The sequence below is a fragment of the Chanodichthys erythropterus genome, chromosome 21 (genome assembly GCF_024489055.1).
Source record: "Chanodichthys erythropterus isolate Z2021 chromosome 21, ASM2448905v1, whole genome shotgun sequence".
Lineage (NCBI taxonomy): Eukaryota > Metazoa > Chordata > Actinopteri > Cypriniformes > Xenocyprididae > Chanodichthys > Chanodichthys erythropterus.
Window position 1 is genome coordinate 11,822,325 of NC_090241.1, and position 22,291 is coordinate 11,844,615.

At 35.9% G+C, this 22,291-nt stretch overlaps 1 protein-coding gene across 4 annotated transcripts in view; it reads left to right on the forward strand.

The window, feature by feature from the left end:
- dlgap4b (discs, large (Drosophila) homolog-associated protein 4b) overlaps positions 1-22,291 on the forward strand; it is a 163,224-nt gene that overhangs the window by 128,481 nt on the left and 12,452 nt on the right. For all 4 annotated transcript variants that reach the window (XM_067374189.1, XM_067374193.1, XM_067374190.1 and 1 more), the window contains 2 exons: positions 3,041-3,188; positions 3,657-3,897. In XM_067374189.1, the coding sequence (XP_067230290.1) occupies positions 3,041-3,188; positions 3,657-3,897 (389 nt within the window). The remainder of the gene's footprint in view (positions 1-3,040; positions 3,189-3,656; positions 3,898-22,291) is intronic.

Consider the following 22,291-nt stretch of genomic DNA (forward strand, 5'->3'; position numbering starts at 1 on the left):
ATTCACAGAGACAAGAGCCGTTGATATTTTCATTATTAAACACTTGCAGTCTGTATAATTCATAAACACAACTTCATACTTTATAAATCTCTCAAACATTGTGTAATGTTAGCTTTAGCCCGTTAGCCACACATAGGCTACTGTCAAACTCATTCAGAATCAAATGTAAACATCCAAATATATTCTATACTCACAAGATCTTATAGTCTGCATGATGAACACTTAATAAAGATCCATTTTGAGGGTTATATTAGCTGTGTGAACTTTGTTTATGCAATGTATTATAGAGTTGCGAGCTTGGGGGTGGTGAGTGCGAGCATATAAAGGGGACGTGCGCTGAATCAGCACATTTATAATTATGCCCCAAAATAGGCAGTTAAAAAACTGAATAAAAAAAAAAATCTATAGGGTATTTTAAGCTGAAACTTCAAAGACACATTCAGGGGACACCTTAGACTTTTATTACATCTTGTGAAAAAGCGTTCTATGGCACCTTTAAAGTACTAAGACCCTAGTGTTATTTTAGTAAAACTACATATTTTACTAAATATATAGTATTTATTTTTTATGAACTTTTATTTTTATATTTTAATTTTATTTATTTTTATGAGCTTTTGTAATTTTTATTAGTTTGATGCTGTTAATATTTCTATTTAGCTTTAATTTATTTAAGTTTTAGTTTGAGTAATTTTAGTAATTCAACTTATTTGATTTAGTTGTCAAGATAACATTTCTTTTCATTTGAGTTTTTAATTTTAAGTTTTAATCTATTTATATTTCAGCTTTATTTTAATAATTAAAAACTATGATTTATAGTTTTAGTTTTATTTAACAATAATGAAACACTGAAACACCCTACAAATAGGCTTAATATAATTTTTACACTATTTTTTAGGTTTTGTGATAAAGTATGACTGGGACATGTTTTTGTGAGATTGACCTTAATACCTCTTACCTTCCTCTCCTAACCCTTATTTAGGCTGTGTTCCTAATGATATACTAGCTTATTGCTTACTAAATAGTATGCAGTATACACTGTATTCTGATTGCTATTTTTAATAACAGTGAATAAAACATGTACATTATGTAAACATTATTAAACTTTTAAAAAAGTAAATGAAACAATATAATACTAATAATGTTTTTAAATAATGATTCAGAAATCACAGCTGGTTCATTAATCACATTGCATTGTGAGCAAATATAGTATGTTATTCAGAGATTCAATGCATACAGAAAATGTGAATATTTCACAGTATACTTACTTTCTTGTGCTGAAAAATTAAGAGTAGTATGTTAGTATGCTGTTCTGAACATAGCCTTTGTCTTTGCCTTTGTTTTCACCATTTATGAGTTTCCCTTTTTTTGTATTTTTTACTCAAAATGACTCAAAGTTCTTGGTTTGAAGCCCCACCTCTTCTATTCTAAGCACCTCCCGCTTTCTCTACTATATAAGGCTCCTCCCCGTTCCCCACTCCCATCTTACCCTATAACCCTGCCTTCTCTCCAGCCGTCTGCTGGACTACTCCATGCTGCAGGGGGATCTGGAGGCTCTCTGGTCCCCCCTCCACAGCATTACTACCCTGCAGCAGATCGGACGCTCTGTCAGGTCAGTGCAGTGACTGACCGACTGCTGCTCCTCACTGACCATACAAAGGAGTCGTCGCACCAGCACTGCTTTCTCGAACTCCTCTCAAATTAGGAGTGCTGATTGAAAACTAGTTTGCTATTGGCCAAGACTCATTCTTTAAACAGTTCTCCTACTCTGAGATGTTTAGTCTCTGAAGTTGCTTTCTCCATACAGCCCATTTGTGCACAAGTGTGATAAATGTTGGGATTTTGGTTGCACTGCACCATTGCAGACAAATGGGATTTGGAGAGATAGAGAGAAAGCATCCTCAGAGTTTGTAAGCTCTGCTAATGCTCATCCTAACTGCTATATCTCTGATTAGACGTTGAATGGAAACGGTACTTTGCTGATTGGTCATTAGCAATATCTCAGAAACTGGTGCTACAATTTTCAGGTCTCCTGTGGTCACCAGACTAATGACATCAATCAGCCTGGATGGATGGATGGAAGGTTGGATGATTGGATGGATGGATGGAAGGATGGATGGATGGATGGATGGATGGATGGATGGATAGATGGATGGATGGATGGATGGATGGATGGATGGATGGATGGATGGATGGATGATTGGATGATTGGATGGATGAACAGATGGATGGATGAACAGATCGATTGATATTTTTTTTAAACAGAAAACTGAAAAGATGAAAACATTTCCTAATAAATAAATGTTTCTTCAGTAGTGTTGTTACAGCTTCACCATTTCCATTTGCTTTTTGTGTAGTAGATCAGGGGTTTTCAAACTTTTGGATGCCATGGACCCCCAAATATGATTGTCCCCATGCGAGGGACCCCCATTCTTAAATTTAAAAGGCATCTATGAAGTTTCTGGTATAAAAATGCAATTTATACTGTGAAAAACAATAATAATATTACAAATATATCAAAATATTATTTGGAAAATATTTAGGTTCTAGTAAATTACATTATTAATATTGTTGTACTCATTATAGTAGTGTAGTATCAGATTTATTTATTTATATATATTATATTATATTATATAAATCTATTTGTTTTTATTTATTTGTGCATTTGTATAATTTACTTATTTTAATTTATTTTATTTTTTTATTTATTTGTTTTAATCTAATTTAATCTCATTTTTATCTGATTAGTTATTTGTATATGTATTTATTTACTTATTTATTTATAATTTATTTCAATCAGATTGTTTATTTATTTATTTAAACATCTTAACATATTTAAATCTTTCCCTCTTTATTTATTTATAATGTTTTTTCTTTAAACATTTCCATGGACCCCCTAAGCACCCCCTTGTGGCCCCTGAGGGTCCCCTGACCCCAGTTTGAAAACCACTGAGGTAGACTATAGAGTGCTCTCGTCTGACCGTTCTCTCATCTCCTGCCTGTTCTCTTCTCTCTGTGACCCCTCTCCCCTTCCTGTCCTCAGTTGTCTTCCTTCTCTGCGGGAGTTCTCTGGGAATCGCAGTCTGGATAACCTGGACTGCATCGGAGGCAGTTCTCCATTCCCAAACTGGGATGATGATGACTTCAGTCAGGGCTGCAGCACTCTCGGACGCGGCAGCTGCATCAGTCAGGTCAGACGGCAACATGAGTTAATTACAGGACAACAAATGCGGCTGAACATGAGTTCACCTTTACACAATGACACTGACCGAGCAGAATATCCTCTGAAGCATCATAATTACATATATTATGGTGGAGCATAGAAATTAATACTCAATAAAAAAAAGCAATTTGCCTGGAAAATAATGACAGTCTTTCTGTTAAATAACTTCATTAATGAGTTGATTTATCTGTGTGTCACTTGTGACCTTTGAGATTATCACTGCAAAAGATAAGAAACCTTGGATACAAGCATCAGCTAAATGGCTAATTAGCAATTGAACAGATAAAAAATGCTCTAGTCTCATGTGGTTATCAAATGTATGCATACACATTATGAAATACTGCAGCTAGTGATGCTATTGTAAACATAGCCAATCACACCATCACTGTTCTTTTTCAATGATGCCAACCCACATCACCTGCCACTGTCTCACCAGATGCGAGACATGGAGTTGAGCCGGCATTATGGAGATGAGTTGGAAGACATGCATCCTCACTCACGATGCAATGAGCCTCCCGATATGCCCATGCCCACATGCTTCCGGTCCCGTAGCCATAGTTATCTTCGTGCCATTCAGGCTGGCTGTTCACAAGAAGATGATGACACAGCATCAATGGATTCTGACTCACCGCCGCCCACCACAACAACAACAGTACGCACCTACAGCAACAGCACCGGTGAGTACCACACACATCAGATGAGCATCAGCTACAGACTGACCACTGAAATGAATAATAAAGCATCTCTGGATTATTTCCATTACAAAAAGAAGAGAACATTTAAAAAAGAACTGAATTTCAAGAATTTATGCCTCTGTTAATATTGAACATGCAACGTTATATTTAAAAAATAAATAAATAAAGGATGGTTCATGTTGTTGATCTAATAATACAAAATAAGCTGAAGTGCAATAGTTTGATATGCAAAAGTCAGTTGTTCAAAAGCACTTTTTTTTGTATTTTAAGCACTTTATTATATGCATTTATGTAGGAAATAAAGTTTTTTATTACTCAGGTGAATATTTCTAATATAGAAAGTGAATATTGAGTTGATTTTTGAAAGTTAAAGGGTTAGTTTACACAAAAATGAAAATTCTGTCATTAATTACTCACCCTCATGTCATTCCAAACCCGTAAGACCTTTGTTCATCTTCGGAACACAAATTAAGATATTTTTGATAAAATCCGATGGCTTCTGAGGCCTGATTTGACAGCAAGTTCATTTAGACCAGTGGGCCGTGCTGTGTTGATTCAGAGAGGAAGTGGGCCTTGGTGCAAAAAAGGTTGGGAACCACTGATTTAGACTTTCAAACGCCCAGAAAGGTACTAAAGACATATTTAAAACAGTTCATGTGACTACAGTGGTTCAACCTTAATGTTATGAAGCCATGAGAAAAAAAAAAAAAAAAACGAAATAATGACTTTATTCAACAATATCTAGTGAAAAGCGATTTCAAAACACTGCTTCATGAAGCTTCGAATCTTTATGAATCTTTTGTTTCGAATCAGTGGTTCGGAGCGATCAAACGATCTCAAACTGCCAAAGTCATGTGAACCTTCATGAAGGAGTGTTTTGAAATTACCCATCACTAGATATGGACTAATGTTGTTATTTTTTTTTTTTGGCACACAAAAAGTATTCTTGATGCTTCATAACATTAAGGTTGAACCATTGTAGTCATATGGAATGTTTTATATATGTTTAAGTAGCTTTCTGGGCGTTTAAAACTCTTAAGTTAACTTGCTCTGAATGCAGGCCTTACGAGCCATCAGATTTTATCAAAAATATCTTAATTTGTGTTTCGAAGATGAACAAAGGTCTTACGGGTGTGGAATGACATGAGGGTGAGTAATTAAAGAGAATTTTAATTTTTGGGTGCGCTATCCCTTTATAGTCTTTGAAAGGCAATTCAGAGATTTGTTTCTAAACACATTATAAATATTAGAAATGTATTGCTGAAAACACGTTACAAGGACTGTGAACTATGTAGTACTGAATTGTGGAGTTAGACCGTTAAACAGTTTTTCACCATTTTTGTGTTCAGGATTTTTTGGGCGGGCCTGAAATCATGGCGCGATGATGCACTTGAGCCACTGAGCATGGCTCCTCCCCTAACACACAATCACGAGTTACTACAGCCTACAGTTTGCTAGCTAACTATGCCTTCGTCGCGTAAATGCTTATTACCTGGTTGCAATAATTTACTAAAAATCTCTCATTATTTAAAGGGGACATACTATGTCCCTTTTCATGTAATTTAAGTCCCCAGAATATGTCTGTGAAGTTTCAGCTCAAAATAACCCCAAGATCATTTATTATAGCTTGTCAAATTTGCCCCTATTTGGGGGTGAGCAAAAACACGCCATTTTTGTGCGTGTCCCTTTAAATGCAAATGAGCTGCTGCTCCTTTACACAAGCTTTGCATACTCTGTCTACAAAACAGGTGAATCTCACTCAGCCAAAATGTCAGAAATAACCAGATTGCAGCCTTACATGTTTGAACCAGAGTCGGACACAGATGAAGAGCTTTTTAGGAGATTTTTCAGGAAGAGCAACTTTTAGACTGCACCTGGACATTTCTGAATGGTTAGTGAATTTATGTAGTTGTGGTGGGGTTACATTGATACACTATTACAATTAGTACAATTCTCTTATCTTACAGAAAGCGTAAATAAGTCTGTCACCTGATTATACAGTGCATAATAAATGTGTGTTTATGAATTACACAAAAGGTGAGTGTTTTCGGGATAAAACTAAGGAAATAGCTCTACATTAGTCTCTGTGAATACAGTCAGAGACTATGGTAACTTTAGCCACATTAGCCGTACAGCATTCTAGAAAGCTCATTCAGACAGAAAATATACAAACATTCACAAAATATGAAGTGCTGTATTCACTTGTCCTGGATATGAAGTTAGAGCATGAAGCGTTGTTATTGACCCATCCTTCAGAAACAACTTTATATATAAATATATAAATATATATTTCCTGACATTCTCCATCACATTTCCTTCAAAAATTCAATTCAACCACGGTGTCCTCAGTGGCTCGGATGCCGGGAGTCGTATGTTCGTTGGTACATCCAACAACAGAACATTTGTAATGTTTTATTGGCGCAGACATTGTAATCCTCTTGCTAGCTAGCGGATACAGCGAGTACAGAAATGGCGGACTCAGTGCTTCTCACTCAGGGGTCTGTCTATGCTAAAAGGGCAGATCATCACCAGTCATGGCCGGGGTTTCCCTACTCTTACATAGGAGTAGGAGGAAATATAAAACAGCTTGTTCTGAGAGATTGAAAATGATAAATGGGGATTATAAAAAAGTATTGGGTGGATTTTTACCATTATAGGCTGGTTGTTTACACACACTGTGGACACATCTGTGTTCTAACACCTTATAAAAGTGAATTTTGCATAATATGTCCCCTTTACTAAAAATGATGACATCAAGAAGAGGTGGATTAATTTTGTGAAGAGCCACCATGACCAAACTTTCATTGGAGACATCTGGAATTCACAGATAATCTGCTGTTCCTGATGAATGGGGCCGAACCGGCACGGCCTTCATCCTCCCACCCCACCGACATCTGGTGCCAGTACGTGTCCACCAATGAGTGTAAGCTTTCCCGCAAGTGGGCGTGGTTTCAGCACTGACAGTGGACACGCCCCCTGCAGTTGAGAGTGAAGAATACTGCTTATTTTTTTCAAGATTTTGATAACTTATTTTATTTAAAGCTGCTGTCCGTATCTTTTTTTGGTTAAAAATGATCCAAAATCAATTTTTGAGCAAGTACATAACCAGCCAGTGTTCAAAACTATCTCTTTATCTTAGCTCGATTCACAACGGTAAGCTTGTAATAATGTTTTATAATAAGGGCGACATGGTGGATTTCCGCGGGAAATTTGAGCATGCAGCAGTTCCTCTGTGCGTCATTATGTCACGTCCGTAAACAGAAAGGAAGGAGTCCAGGCTAGTCGGTTTTATCACGTGTAGATGCTGCTGGTAACGGATCATTTATAGCCTTTTCTCACAGCAGCTGAATTAATTAAACTTGTCGTTTTGATGGCGGATTGTAATCCAGAAAGATCCAAATGACAATCATCAGTGACAACTGGAGATTCACCCATAGTCAAAAAGCAAAAGACTTGAGTGGCTACAGAAATTGAAATATACAGGTAACGCTAATACACACATAGTCATAGTAATGCTGATGCTGTTAACATTAATGATTTGAGAACAAAGTATAACAGTAATAATAATTTGCACGGTTTGGTATGATTCGAGCTAAGCGATCGTTAGATTTAATCATCATTGGCAGCACGATTTATTGTAGACCTGATGCTTTTTTCCTCAGTTGGTCAAAACAAAAGTGGCAGACATGTTACTTACTTGTTCAGCTGATATTTTCCAGTGAAAATTCTTATTTTGGTCATACTTTCAAGACGTGGAATCTGTGATTCTGAAGTTCAGTATCCACACCAGTGCTATGACTGGCAGCAAACATTAGATTCATCCGCACAGACGAGCTGTGCCGAGGCACACGCACGTACAGATATCTATTCTGCATATGACTGCAATTGCAGGTTTCAAACAAGAGATGGCAACAAAGAGGAAAAATCGTGGACTGCAGCTTTGATTGGCGGGGTTTTTATCATTCAAATTTGGCTGGGTGGTTAATAACATTTTTCAAAAATCAAAACACATATTTATTATTGCTTTACACTGCTTTAATTTCTATACACACAAACCGTAGTGCACTAAAAACTTTCAAACATTTCCCGGGATAAAGGAAACATTGAACAAACATTTTGTGACAACCTGCCCCAACAGCGGCTCATGGTTTTCCCCACTATATATAATAAGTTGTCATGGATTCAGTGCTCGAAGTAGGCCGGTATGCACCAGTACGCAGTACCGATGTTGTGCCGAATTTAGACCCCCTGCCAAATTATTACCCCTCGTTAGAGTTACTACCTCATTGCCTAATTCTAACTCCACCCCTAATCCTAACCCCTCCCCCATACCTACTCCTAAACCTACCAATATAGGGGGGTAATAATCTGGCAGGGTGTCGAAATTCAGCACAACACCAGCACTTCTATATTTTAAGCTATAGCATATCCTCACTTTTTCTTGTGTACCGGCACTTCTCACACGTTGCTGGTATCAGGGACATCACTAGGCCCTTTTTCTAGTCAGCCCCCCTAAAAAATTATGATTAGCTCAGTAATCTGTATACACTAATTCGTGATCGCCTCCTCCCACCGTCTTTCAGTCAGAGCATTCGTGTTCCATTCCGCAGCAGTGCAGCGCCAGAAGCAGAGGTCAAGGTGTTTTTATCGATAGATTGTTATGATATCTGCATCTGCATTTTTTGTCATAAATGCTGTTTATATAATGTGATGCAGAAACGATACGAGACAGTTTTGCGTTTACCCCTCCCTCATCACACTATTCCTCCAGCAAAAACGGAACATGAAGACACTTTAGAAAATATTATTTTAATTTGAAATTTAATTTTTTAAATTAAAACATATTATTGTGGATGTGGCATTAGATTAACATCATGCACACAAATTATTAAAGACGCAATCACACTGTAAAAATGATTTGTTTGTTTAAAAGTAAAGATTTAAAGTAGCCCAATGTTGCCTTAAATTCAATTTGAGTAGATACAAAGAAAGAGATTAGTTTATTCAACAGAAACTCAAAACATTATTAAATATTAAATTATTCTTTAGTACTTCTTAAGAACATCTAAGTGTAATCAACTGTCAACTGTGCTATTTTGAGACAGCTTGAAATATGAACTAAAATGTGCTTTTAATGTACTATCTCTGTGCGCACTATGGGTTCAAATGTGGCATCTAAATAATGTGATATCACAAGTGGTATCTAAATACATTTTTTAAATACAGAGATAGTATATTAAAAGCACATTTTAGTTCATATTTCATGCTGTCTCAAAATAGCACAGTTGAGTACACTTAGATGTTCTTAAGATGATCTTAAGAAGTACTAAAGAAGAATTTTTGGTATATTAAGTACAAAATTAGTGCACGAAAATAGAGCACTTTAAGTATATTATTGAAATGTACGTTTTTTTCACCTGGGTACTTGTGCAGCAGAAAGAGGGACAGAGAGAGACCCGCCCCCTCTCCATTTCATTCACTACTATCATCAAAAGGGGCGGGCTCTAGTATTTCCGTCACACATTTAAGAGGCGGGATCTAGCGGTCTGTTGTCCAATCGCTTACACGCAAAACAATGACTGACAACTCGTTTGTCCAATGGTGATTTCCGACGCGTTGTTTCCTTCAACAATACTCCGCTGCATGTCACGAAGGCGTTTCCACACGGTTCTTTCTTTCCGCGACGTGGACGCTCTTATGATGATGGTGATGATGGTACGTCAATATAAATCTCAATATATGCGCGAAACAGCGACGAGTTGAGCATCGTTTCCAGCGCGAGAGCAGGTGAGAACCAGATACTTCTGTTCATATGATGCGGAACGACATTAACGCACGTTTATACACATTCACACATGTGTGCATTAGCTTTAGAATTGTGTTATTTTTTAATATGGCAAATTATTATACGTCTTTTTCTATTATATTTAACGTCCAGCTAGTGTATTGCTCCGTGAGATTCATAATGATAATATTAATGTGTTATTATTAATTAAATTAATCATAACATTTTATTGTGATGATTAATAATTATTTATTTCTGTTATTATACAAACTGATTATTATATTGCTGTTTTTTCACATTTTTTTGGAATTACAGTTTATCAATGACACACACACTTACCCTCATTCTCTCTCACACACACCCTATAAATGCAGTGCAGTGTTCCCATTACAGTTGTCATGAGTTTCCAAGGGGAAGTATCATCTGTAATGAGAGTGACTTAAGAGAGCTGTTGATGACTTTTGTAGAGCAGTTGAACTCGACTTCCCTGTCAGACAGGAGCATTCACTGTGTTTATCATTACAGCAATGAAGAGGCTTTACATTACACACATAGCTCTAGTTAAAGGTGTCTCTTAGCATTTAATTGCTGTGCATCACTCTGAAACGGGTTCATTCATCTATAGCTCTGATAACAGGCCTTGGAGAAAATATGCATACCAGTGATCATGGATACAGACTGATGGAGGGGCTATTTTACACAAAACAGTACACCCTTATATTCCTTTCAGATGTTTTCTGTGAAGAGTTATGAGCATCTAAACTATAAGAGCCTCATTCTTGTAAGCGCTCTCTTGATGTCTGGCTATTGTTGTATAATGTTTTGTATTGTAGTTCCCGGAAATGCAGTATTAAGCAACAAAAGACATTCAAAGTGAGTTTTGTTAGTCCAGTGGGTTGGATAAATAGTCTGCCAACTCCCAGGATGTTTGTTCTGAAACAATGAAACAATGCACCTAGTTTTTTCATATTTGACCGACTTGCATAAAGCATGTTTCACCTGTATCTTTCATGGCATGAGGTTTAACAGGATTAATCATATTTTAATAGTGATCATGATTTTTGCTTCACTTGGTTAATTAGTCTAAGCATAACCGTCTGTGATATTGGCCTGCTGGTTATTTATCCTGATTTTTCTTTTTTCTTTTTTGAATTAGTTGACATAATTAGTAGTAGTAAAGGCAGTAAAGGCAGAATTTTTAGATATTTGGACTGGAAACAAGATAAAAATACTAAGTAAGAAAATAATTTTTTGCACTGCAATGTATTAATGTATATGGTATATATATAATAAATCAGTAAACTCGATGAGGTAAATAAACCCTGTATATGAATCGACATTTTCTTTATTTGTGCTTAAATGTTAGTGCAATAATTCTGTTGAAATGTAAAAAGAAAATTCTCCAGTGGAAAAAAAAAAACAACTTATTAATAATCACAATTCTTGAGCAAAATAATTATCATTATCAGCTTAACCATTATCATGCAGCCTTAATGTTTGATAAAAAAATAGATGTGATTCCCATGGGCCTCCTTACTTTTAACTTCCAAGACTTTTTCCTGCACTTACAGGAGAGTTCATGGATCTGCTCAATTATTTAACTGTTTCTCCATCTAAGCTCTCTTGTGCTGAAGAGCCTTATGCAGCATTAATGCCATATTTGCTTTATGGTTTCTGTAGATATGATTTTTGTAGATGCAATTTTGGTAGCAATCTTTGCGTTAAAGTCAACATGAAATCAAAAGTGACCTTATTGTTGACTTTAAGCACATTCTCTGCTGCTTGATCTGATTGTCTACAACTTCTTAACAGTGGATGGTACAGGATAGATATTACAAAGATAGATCTCTGTTGGTTTTACTCCTCTCATGGCAATCTAGAGTCTTTGTTTACATGACTGCTGTTGCTATAGTTCTTCACTTTGGGGTTTTACAGCATTTAAACATCAACAGCATTTAGAAGTAGCTGACGCAGCAGCCTCCAGCGACTGATGTGGCTTCATTGGAAAGTGTTTTTAGAAAGCTGGGAGGACAATAAGCCCATTTTAAGGAGTAGTTCAGCACAAAATTAAACTTCTGTCATTATTTACTCATCCTCATGTCCGTCTGAACCAATATGCTGCTATTTTTTGTGCATCATGAAAGGAGAAAGAATCTTCACACATGCTTTTGTCCATGCAATGGCTGTCAAGCGCCAAAAGGGACAAAAAAAATCTTTCTTTAGTTTGTAATGTTGCTGTTTGAGCATGAAAAAGGTCTGCAAAGTTCCATAACACAATGTCACTCCAAAGGGAATTATTCTCTATATCAGCGCATACTAGAGCTGCACAATTCTGAATAAATTGAGAATCACATTTTTTTTAGATCACGAATCTCCCACGATTCTGAACAGACCACCAAACAAAACAACATGTAATTTACTAAAGTTTCTGACAAAATGTTAATTGATGCAATCTATTTAAAATGTTTAATTAATTTGAATAAATTATTATACATTTTTTTTATCTATTTGAATGAATGATTCAGTGACTCAAAGACTTAACTTGTTCCATTACTGAATCCGCATTTTGAATGAATCTCTTGAATGAATGATTCAACATTTTTAAGTCACATGTCACCACCTAGTGGCTTAACGATGTAATTGAAGCACCAGAAAGGATTTGCCCTATTTTGATCCCTTTGAATGTTCCGGTGTGATTTTTGTCAAAGGTATAATAAATAGACATGGACGAATCATTGTCGTTTAAGAATGAGATCACATGGGTGTTTGAATCGACATTGTGATCTTTTAACAATTATTTGTGCAGCTGTAGTAAGTACTGTTTCTGAACTCCCTGAAACACCTCCATTGTAGTCTTGAGTTTTCTTCCGGGAATGAACACGTCCCAGTATTCCTCATTTAAATAATTCCCGCTCCAGACATACGCAAAATAAAGGGGTGGGGCCTGGTTGAGTTAGTAGTGTGTTGAAGCTCGCAGTTATGGTAAGGGGGAAGGACATTTCCCAAACCCACTTGAAGCGCTTGACCAATCACAACACACTGGTCAAGCTGACCAATCGGAGCACAATGTGCTTTTCAGAAGGAGGGGCTTCATAGAGACAGGGACTAAACAGGGGCATTTCCCATACAATGACGTAACTCGCTGCTTCAGTACCATAATACGAAGCATCGCTGAACAAATCAACTAGCTAGTCACAATGTCGTTCAGCTATGTTGGTGAATGATGTCACGCAGGTGGTGGAGTAATAACTTATTTAAATGAATCCGTGTGAGATTGAATTAATGCTAGATTTTTTTGCTATAAATTACAGACATGGCATCTGAGGACTAATTTTCATTTTTCTCAGTTATTTTGCTTTATTTCCAGATTCAATCATAGGCTCATTCTTATGTAGCCAATAGAGCATGTACGCACATGCACACTCTCCAAAAACTGTGCTTAAAATCTCTTGACAAACTAAAATATGTAAATGACATTTGTACATATTCAAAATAAAAGATACATTGTACTTAATGTCAGCTTGCTATATACATATATATTTTTTGAACATTCAAGCATGAAATGAGAGCCCAAAAATCAAAATCAAGACCTTGAAAAGGAGCATAATAGGTCCCCTTTAAAAACATATTGGTGAACTAATCCTGTAACCCCTTATACTCTTTTAGGCAAAATAAATGTTCTAGTAGTATTTAATTGACTAGGTTTTGGTAGCTGCTTCTTAGGTGAAGAACACACACATAGATGAATTGTCAGCAAAAGAAAGGCCTGTAATTAGGGCTTTTATTAGTTATACAGCTTTCATCACACCCAGAATTACTGAACCAACACACCCATGTCCTAGAACATAAAACAGCAAATTAAATGTCGGATTTCTCTGGTCAGAAGGTTTGGGATCACCATTTGCTCATTCTTGCTTCAATTTTTGGTACCCTTGAGGAGGTTATCGCTCTCACAGTGCTTTATGAAAGATCCTACTGTGTGCCGCTGCACACGAGGAAAGAACCCAAGAGTTTTAGAGCACAGAGAGCAGCTCCTGTTGTTAATCATTTGATTAACCTAGTCCATATTATTGGGTCTGGATTATGGGAATAAATATTTTTAATGTTTATTGCATTTATCAAGCCAGGTCTCAATGTATTTAATGAAATCTTAACCATAAAGTACCAAATTCCGATTCTTTCTCAGTACAGTTTCACCTCTTTCAACTCAGAAAGCTCTTTCTTACAAAGACCTGGGGCCAGCTGCATAAACTTAGTCACTATATTAAGATTGTGTCTTAAAGGGTTAGTTCACCCGAAAATGAAAATTATGTCATTAATGACTCATGTCGTCCCAAACCCGTAAGACCTCTGTTCATCTTCGGAACACAGTTTAAGATATTTTAGATTTAGTCCGAGAGCTTTCTGTCCCTCCATTGAAAGTGTATGTACGGTGCACTGTCCATGTTCAGAAAGGACATAAAAGAAATAAAAACATCATCAAAGTAGTCCATGTGACATCAGTGGATTACTTAGAAGTTTTTGAAGCATTGAAAATAAATTTTGGTCCAAAAATAACAAAAACTATGACTTTACCCTTTAAGAACTAGTTTAACCAATGTTATTTTTCCAATTCAAATTACACCAATCTACTTTCTGCTAAGATATATGTGACTTTTTTGCAACAAAAATGCAGGGATTATGAAATCATGCTAGCCCCGCATATATTTTGCTTGCTGAAATCGGCAATTTATGCGGCTAAAGTGCGGCGTATTTGAAAAAATGCGACCCCCGCATAAATATGCGGACTTTGGCTGATTATGCATGAAATCAGGCGATCACATAATCGTGTTTTTCTGGAGGGACTGGGTAGTAAGGCAAACACATCCTTTTTTATGAATTGTTCCAGGGCAAGTCTCTGTTCCATTTTCAAAGAAAACTTGCCTTTGAAATCTTTTAAAACAGCATCAACTGGTTGCTGCGCTTCGATGGCCGCCATGTTCAATGTAAACAAAAAGCTGCTTGCCGTCGCTTATCGTCATCGTATATACCCGCCAATAGCGAGCAAGGTGGATAAACTTGTCGGTGATTGGTTCCCACAAAAGTTTAACAGAAGCACTAGAAATGAATGTACGGGTTTGCAGACTGAGTTGCCAGGCGAAATCAATTCGCCGGCAGATCAGGCTGGGTTTACCCAGTCTAGCTGTTCACGTTTCAACACCTTTAATCTGTCTGATCTTCACTCACGCTTGAGGTGTGTGTTTGTATAGTAGAGCTAAAAAAAGGATCTTGGAAACAGGTTCAAGAAAGCAATAGCATGATTATAATTAAATTGTTTCTAATCCTGTCTGATGGGATCTGTGATCAGTTGAGCTTTATAAATGCATTTAATCTACGTCTACAAATAACCTACAGTTTGATCTATACGTGAAGTATATAGCTTGCTGAAAAATTAAAAATTAAATTGCTAATCACACTGGCCCAATTTCCCACACCAATATGTTCTGATTGGCTGTTATTATGTCATGCAACATTGATTATACTGTAAAACATGATAGCCCTATTGAGATATTTGAATTTATTTCTTCTCTTTAACTTCAATTGTTGAGACAAGTTTTGGATTTTGATTTCAAGTTTTCAATAATTAAACAAAGTTTACTATGTGAGTTGAAACAAAGTTATGTTGAAGTTGAGTTTACTCAAGTTTTTAAGGCGGTAGGTGACTTTTTAAGGTTAACCACCTACAGTATGTTTACATGCACCCTCATAATGTGATTTTATTGGGATTTAGGCAATATTGTGATTCATATAAACACAATACTTAAATCAAATTGATGTGATATAAGCTCATAATCATAGTAACCACACAACCATAGTGAATTGTGGCAAATGCCTATTTTAATTGCAATAAACAGGCATGTTAAACACTTTAATTGCATTTGTTCCACTCTGACAAAAGTATGCATGTGTTTGTAACGGACACAGATTCGTAAACCTTACAGTGAAGAAAGCATCACATTTTTGGGTTCTGTAGAAACTGAGTTCATGTTGACAACGTTGCATGACATGAATATAATGCAGTATATTGATGGTCAAAAACATAGAAATGAAGACACTTTTAGGCATGTCATTGTAGACAGTCAAATTGCATCTTGATGGAGACATCATTCCTGTCACATCAGTTTTATCATGCATTATGCCTAATAACAAATGTTAACTGTGGTAAATGTTCTTCTGGGTTTGCAGCCACCTCTCAATGATTACTGTCTGTCATGGGAATGTTTCCATATTTTGCACATTTCCCACACTAAAGGCCAAATCCACATAATGACCTAATCCGTGCAGAGTCCAGCAGGGCTGGTCGCAGCGTCTCTCTGATTTAGGGCTCATATTCTGCCGAAGTTTCATTCCACATGAGTAAGCAACTACAACAATGACCCTGTTTGTCATTTGTGCATGTTTACTTCTGTTGCTCTTTTTTTCTACATAAAGCTTCTTATTGCTGTCTTACAGGATTTGTGTTTTTGTTTGCTGTGTTATTGGCCAGGATGTTCCAAATAATTTTCAAAGAAAAGGAAAATGTTTTTCAGCAAATAATGAACTAAATTGGAGAGTGTTTTTGTGGAACAGATGCCATTATGCATTACAGATGAAAATGTTTTTTTCCTCTCATAGAGATACATTTTTTGGGGGCTAGTTTCATTGCACCATATATTTAAAAGAAAATAACTGACAGAAATTAAGTGTGCTGACTGACAACATAAGTTTTCCCTGATGTGGCATTCAGTTTGCATTGAACATTATTATTATTGCCTTAGATGCTTCATTTAGCAATGGTTGTCCATATTGGAAATGTAAAGAGCCATAAAAGTGAATTAACAGCAACGGTTCCTCTCCAACAGATTTTCATAAGATTTTATTTGTCATGAAACACTCTTGTATATAGCAAAAAAACCTTGACAACATAGCCAAACTTCTTGCTTATGAGGTCATATGACTGTCCCCTACATGACCTTTCCAACAATAGGCACAGTCTAGACCTGACATCTGACTGATAGGAATTTTCTTTTAAATTTATGTCACAGACATGACAAGAATGTGTGTGTGCATTTTTGTGACATATCAGGACGCAAATTTGTATGATGACATGGGTATGACATAGGTATTACAAGGACAGGGTGACTTATGAGGACATTACCCCATGTCCCCATTTTTCAAAAGGCTTATAAATCATACAGAATGTGCACAGTTTCCTGTGATGGTTAGGGGTAGGGGTAGTGTAGGGGGATAGAAAATACGGTTTGTACAGTATAAAAACCATTTCACATATGGAATGTCTCCACAATTCACATACTGTGTGTGTGTGTGTGTGTGTGTGTGTGTGTGTGTGTGTGTGTGTGTGTGTGTGTGTGTGTGTGTGTGTGTGTGTGTGTGTGTGTGTGTGTGTGTGTGTGTGTGTGTGTGTGTGTGTGTGTGTGTGTGTGTGTGTGTGTGTGTGTGTGTGTGTGTGTGTTTGAGTGATGATGTCGCAGTCGTGTTTTGTCTTCTGGTACTATGCAACAGTAAGGAGTACCTTCTGAATCATTATAGGATTCATATTGCGTTCACATTGTGTCGGAATTTATGTAATCACAGGATGACAAATATGAGACTACGTCTTCAGACACATTTCATAATACTGAAATGAGTCATTTGTAGCATTGTTGATTAGCTTTGGCAAATGAATCAGCAGAACACTCAATCACTCCATACACCTATGTATAGTCTCACAAAATATTAAAGAAGATGTGCATCAGGTTATTGGCTATGATAAAATGGTATTTCAGACAGAAGTATATTGTAGAGGTTGCTCCCTAATTCAAAAAGTTAGTTAACCTGTTAACTGTCACCCCCATTTTTGAACATTGATCTAAACATAAATGGTTATTCATGGTAATTCATAAATGCTTTGAAATACAGACCTAAAGATTTTTTTAAAGACACTCAGCAGATTATTGCAGAAGTGAAAGCACTTTGAAAAGTGAAAGTGGAAAAAAGTTATAGAAGTTTATGTTTACTGTAAAGCAAATGTACTGAACTAAACATTTAATATATATATATATATATATATATATATATATATATATATATATATATATATATATATATATATATATATATATATATATATATATATATATATATATATATATATATATATAAATAATATTTACCTTGGAACATAATTTGGACTCTAAAATTGCTAGAAAATCAAAGCCATATGTCTAGCCAAGGTTTGTTGAAATCTCACAAAGAAAGGTCATGTTTCACCCCAAAAACCAAGATGGGGAAAAAATGATGAAATATGGCAATTTTTTCACTTCCATTAGCATTAGACATATACATTTTTTTAATTTGTTTATTTATTTTTTTATTGCATTGACTCCACTGTCATGATAAGCAATACTTTTGAACTTTTTTTATTTGTCATTATTCTCAGTTTTCATTGTCATTATATTCTCATTACTGGAATGTTTACTTCATGCAAACTATAATTACTATAATTTCAAAATGTAATTTATTTCTTGTGAAATATGATTTGAGAAAGCTTAAGTAGGTCTGTATGACCATTAGTGCCAAATGCAGGGAAATGCTGTTTTCATGAAATTCACCAAGATATTTTTAACTGTTGAAGCTCCTGCCGTGGTTGATTTGTGTGATGTTAATGGTCAACTTTTAATTTTTATAACTTTATTTTTAACTTGCATAAGAGGAATTAGTAATGGCTAGTGGGATCATTCTTTACCATGATATGTAGTGCACATCCGGATTTAAAATCATAGAGAGCTCTCCATCTAAAGCTTAAAGTGATTTCTACTTAAGGCACTTAAGAAAAGTAGTGCTTTGCTTTTAGAATAAGGTCTTGAGTTGAGTTTCACACAAAGTAACAGTCATTAACAAGAGTTGTTCAGTAAGTTATTAACATTCCCTCATGGCTCAGTTAAATGTCTAGTTTCATTCTCAATGTACTTCATTTGCGCAAGCCTCTGCTCTTCAGAAAACTGGGATTTCTTGCCTAATGAATGATTCATGCAGAAGCATAGAGACTCTTTCCACAGGCGATCTAGGATGCTGACACAGACATTACTGCAGCTGCTCCAAACAGACCTGCAAAATTAAACCAGCTGCAAGTAATGCTGATTTCATAATGGATGTTTTACTGTTGAATGCAAGCGAATTAAATCTTTCTGAATTCAACTATACTGGTCTTTCAGACAATCTGTGAAGGCGCTGCAGAGAATGTAGGATTATTAAGATCATGGCCACACCTGAATGATAGTCATCATTAGTCATACTGGATCCCTCATACACACCGACCACACCAGTGTTGACTCATGTTGTGAAGATTCTAATTCTAAGTTTTAACTTAGAATGGATTTTAGGTTGATTTTAAGGTGTTTGTTTATATAGCCTGAAAAGCAAATGTTGCTTTAAAACATCTGGGTGATGCTCTTTAGAGACCTGATATTGAGTAGGTTTTTAGGTAATAAGATGTTAAAGTGCCCCTATTATGCTTTTTTGGATATTACCTTTCATGTAGTATGTAATAAAGCTGTTTATGAATGTAAAAGGTCGCCAAAGTTTTAAAGACCAAAGTGCAGATAAATGGAGTTTTTGTCTCCCAAAAGAAAGAAGTGATTCTGAACTGCCTGAAATGATTATTTAACATGATTATTGGTAAGCGATATGATCAAAGTCTTATTTCATGATGAGTAATTTTGAAATTTCACAATTATTGATACTTCAGCAAAAAGTAATATTAACTAATGTAAGAAAATGGTCCTCAAAATAATTGCATAAGACAAGTAAACAGTCAGCAATACAATAAGAACAAAGAAACTAAACAAAACGGACAAATAAACACAATTAATGTACAAATTAAATAAACAGTGCACTCTAAACAACCCAGCATTTTTTAGAGTGTGTTTTAAGTTTTTCAGGAAGATGTCTCATAGTGGTATTCAGATAAGTAATAGCATACAACAAAAAAATTGAATAATCAAATCTAAAATAACACTGCAGATCACACTGCACATAGTCTTACTGTACACCAGGGGTCTCAAACTCAAATCGGTGGGGGGCCATTTCTGTGATTGACACCTCATAGGAGGGCCATATTAACATTCAAGCGCAAGAAAGTGCAACATTTTTTTTTACTTTCCTTTGCATTATTTCTGATTTACTTTCATTAGGCCTACTAAAATGTTTTTATACCTATACTATAAATATTTTATTTACCATACTAAATGTAAACAGCAGTGTCTCTCTTATTGTTACAGAGTGTAATGTAATTATATAATACTATTACTAATGTAATACTACTAATATAGCTAATATAATACTATTAATTGCAATAGTCTGGTGCAACTTCTCACATCCAACAAGGTGCATGGAATAAAAAAATTGTAATTTAGGAACAAAACCAGCAACACTTGTGGCGTGGATGGGTCAGAAATAAACAAAAAACTGGAGCTATATATATCAACTTTATTTTGTCAAAAAATAAAAATCTTTCATTGTTACATACATTATTAGTTTTTAACATTTAGTGGAAGTATTTTCCCTTACTTTATGTTAGCTTAAATAACATTAAAATCTTGCACTGAACAACACTTTACTGAACAAATACAATCCCTGAATACATTTGTACTCTCTTCTGTTTCTTGACAGACACCTGGCAGCGCTTGCGCTCACACAGCTGAGACACATTTGTCCAAGATGCCGTTTGAACATCTTTAACGTTTAATGGTTGCATCGGACGCGTTTCGGTGGTTTTAAATTGACGCTCGTGATTTTAAAGTCTAAAAAAAGTTTTATTTTTGAGATTAGTTGCGGGCCGGGTAGAGGGGGTGGGCGGGCCGTAAATGGCCTGCGGGCCGGCAGTTTGAGACCACTGCTGTACACAATAAATATAGAGTAATCCTTATTAAATCTACTTAAGTAATTCAGTCAAGATAAGTGAGTTATTTTCTTTTGTCATTTGTTGTTTGATTATCATTAATGACAAACTGCAGCAGATTTTTTAGGCTGCTGTCACTTTAAGAGCTGCATGTGTCTAATATACTGTTACACAAGCATTTTCTTAACTGTGTATGTTTACTTAAGACATTACCCACTGTGTTTACGTGAATGCTCTATGTATTCGAAGCCCATTTGCTTATCCACGTTTGGCTCCGAATTGGAGCATACACAGAAAGCCGCCTGGGGAACCTTTTTTGTGGCTTTATGCGCTTTTAACAACGCTGTTTAATATCAAACATGTCCCGCAGTTTAGCAACAGTAGACTGCATTTTACAACACACTTAATTGGCCGATTAGGTTGTTAGGTTTAGGCTTTTGGAAGAACAAAAGTGCACCGCTGTGAAGAAAGGTGCGTTGGACAGAATGCGGCAGCGGCACAATAAAGTTTTACCTTGATTATCTTGTTTTCATAATCGTTGGAAGCCAAAATCGAAATCAAAAATCAGTTGATTAATCACAACCATATCCTCTGGTCTTCTATGTTAACTTGAGGCACTTTTTAAACTATTTTTTCCAAATAGAGAAGAAAAAGTTCCATTTGCAACCCATTTTACTCCTGTAATGTGACATAGTTCAGAGTAAAAAACAGGAAATTCAATGAGAAATTATTGATTTAATTGTGAGTCAGACAGAATGCACATTTGCTAAAACAATGCCTAATTTAATAATTGGCTATTGCGTAACAGGATCCAGTGACCCAGTAGGCCTAAGTAACAAGCAGAAAAAGAAAGTTCTTTTAGGGAAAGAGCATATTAGTTTGATTAGGTTCTTTGGAAGAACATGCTCTGATGAATAATTCACAGTAACGCCAAGCTGAATCTCTAAATTTATCCCATTAAAGCACTAAATAAACAAGCTGACCTCAGCTAAGCTGACTAGTCAACCCAACTTCCCTTTATACATTCACAAACTGATACATGTGACATGTCACTTTAAGGAGAGTTTTTAACTTGAATGCACACATGTAGATCAGCTTTTGTCCATATGTTTGCGCTGAGCTTATGACAGCTGCATTAAATGAGTTTGGTTTTTGTTATAGTTGTATGTTTAATGTAGCAATGGTTTTTTTGTGAATATTATGCTCGAATCGTCTCTTTGTCTAGTGATATGTTTGGTTATGATTAGGGCATAATTTGAGAGTTTTGGGAACCTTTACAGATTTTTCCCAGCATGCTAATGTTTGAGTATGAAACACACATACAGCTCTGACGCCCAGATTTACAACACACACACACAGGATTCCTGTGGGCTTGTTATGTTTGCCATCGTTTCCATCTGCCAACTCCACCCCAGTGAACTCATACTGAGACTCACACACAGGGTTTACATTGGGCATCCATCCACTTTATTTCGCTCTAACCCCCCTACAAATTGACCAAACATAAAATTAAGCGAACATATAAATTCCTCATGAGTCAAACACTCACATGCAGTGACCCCCAAAAGCATTTGGACATTTAAATGTCTGAATATCATTGCATTAGATTGAGTATTTGCACTCAAAAGCTGCAGGATGTTTTTCACTAACATTGACTTTTCTTCATCATCTCA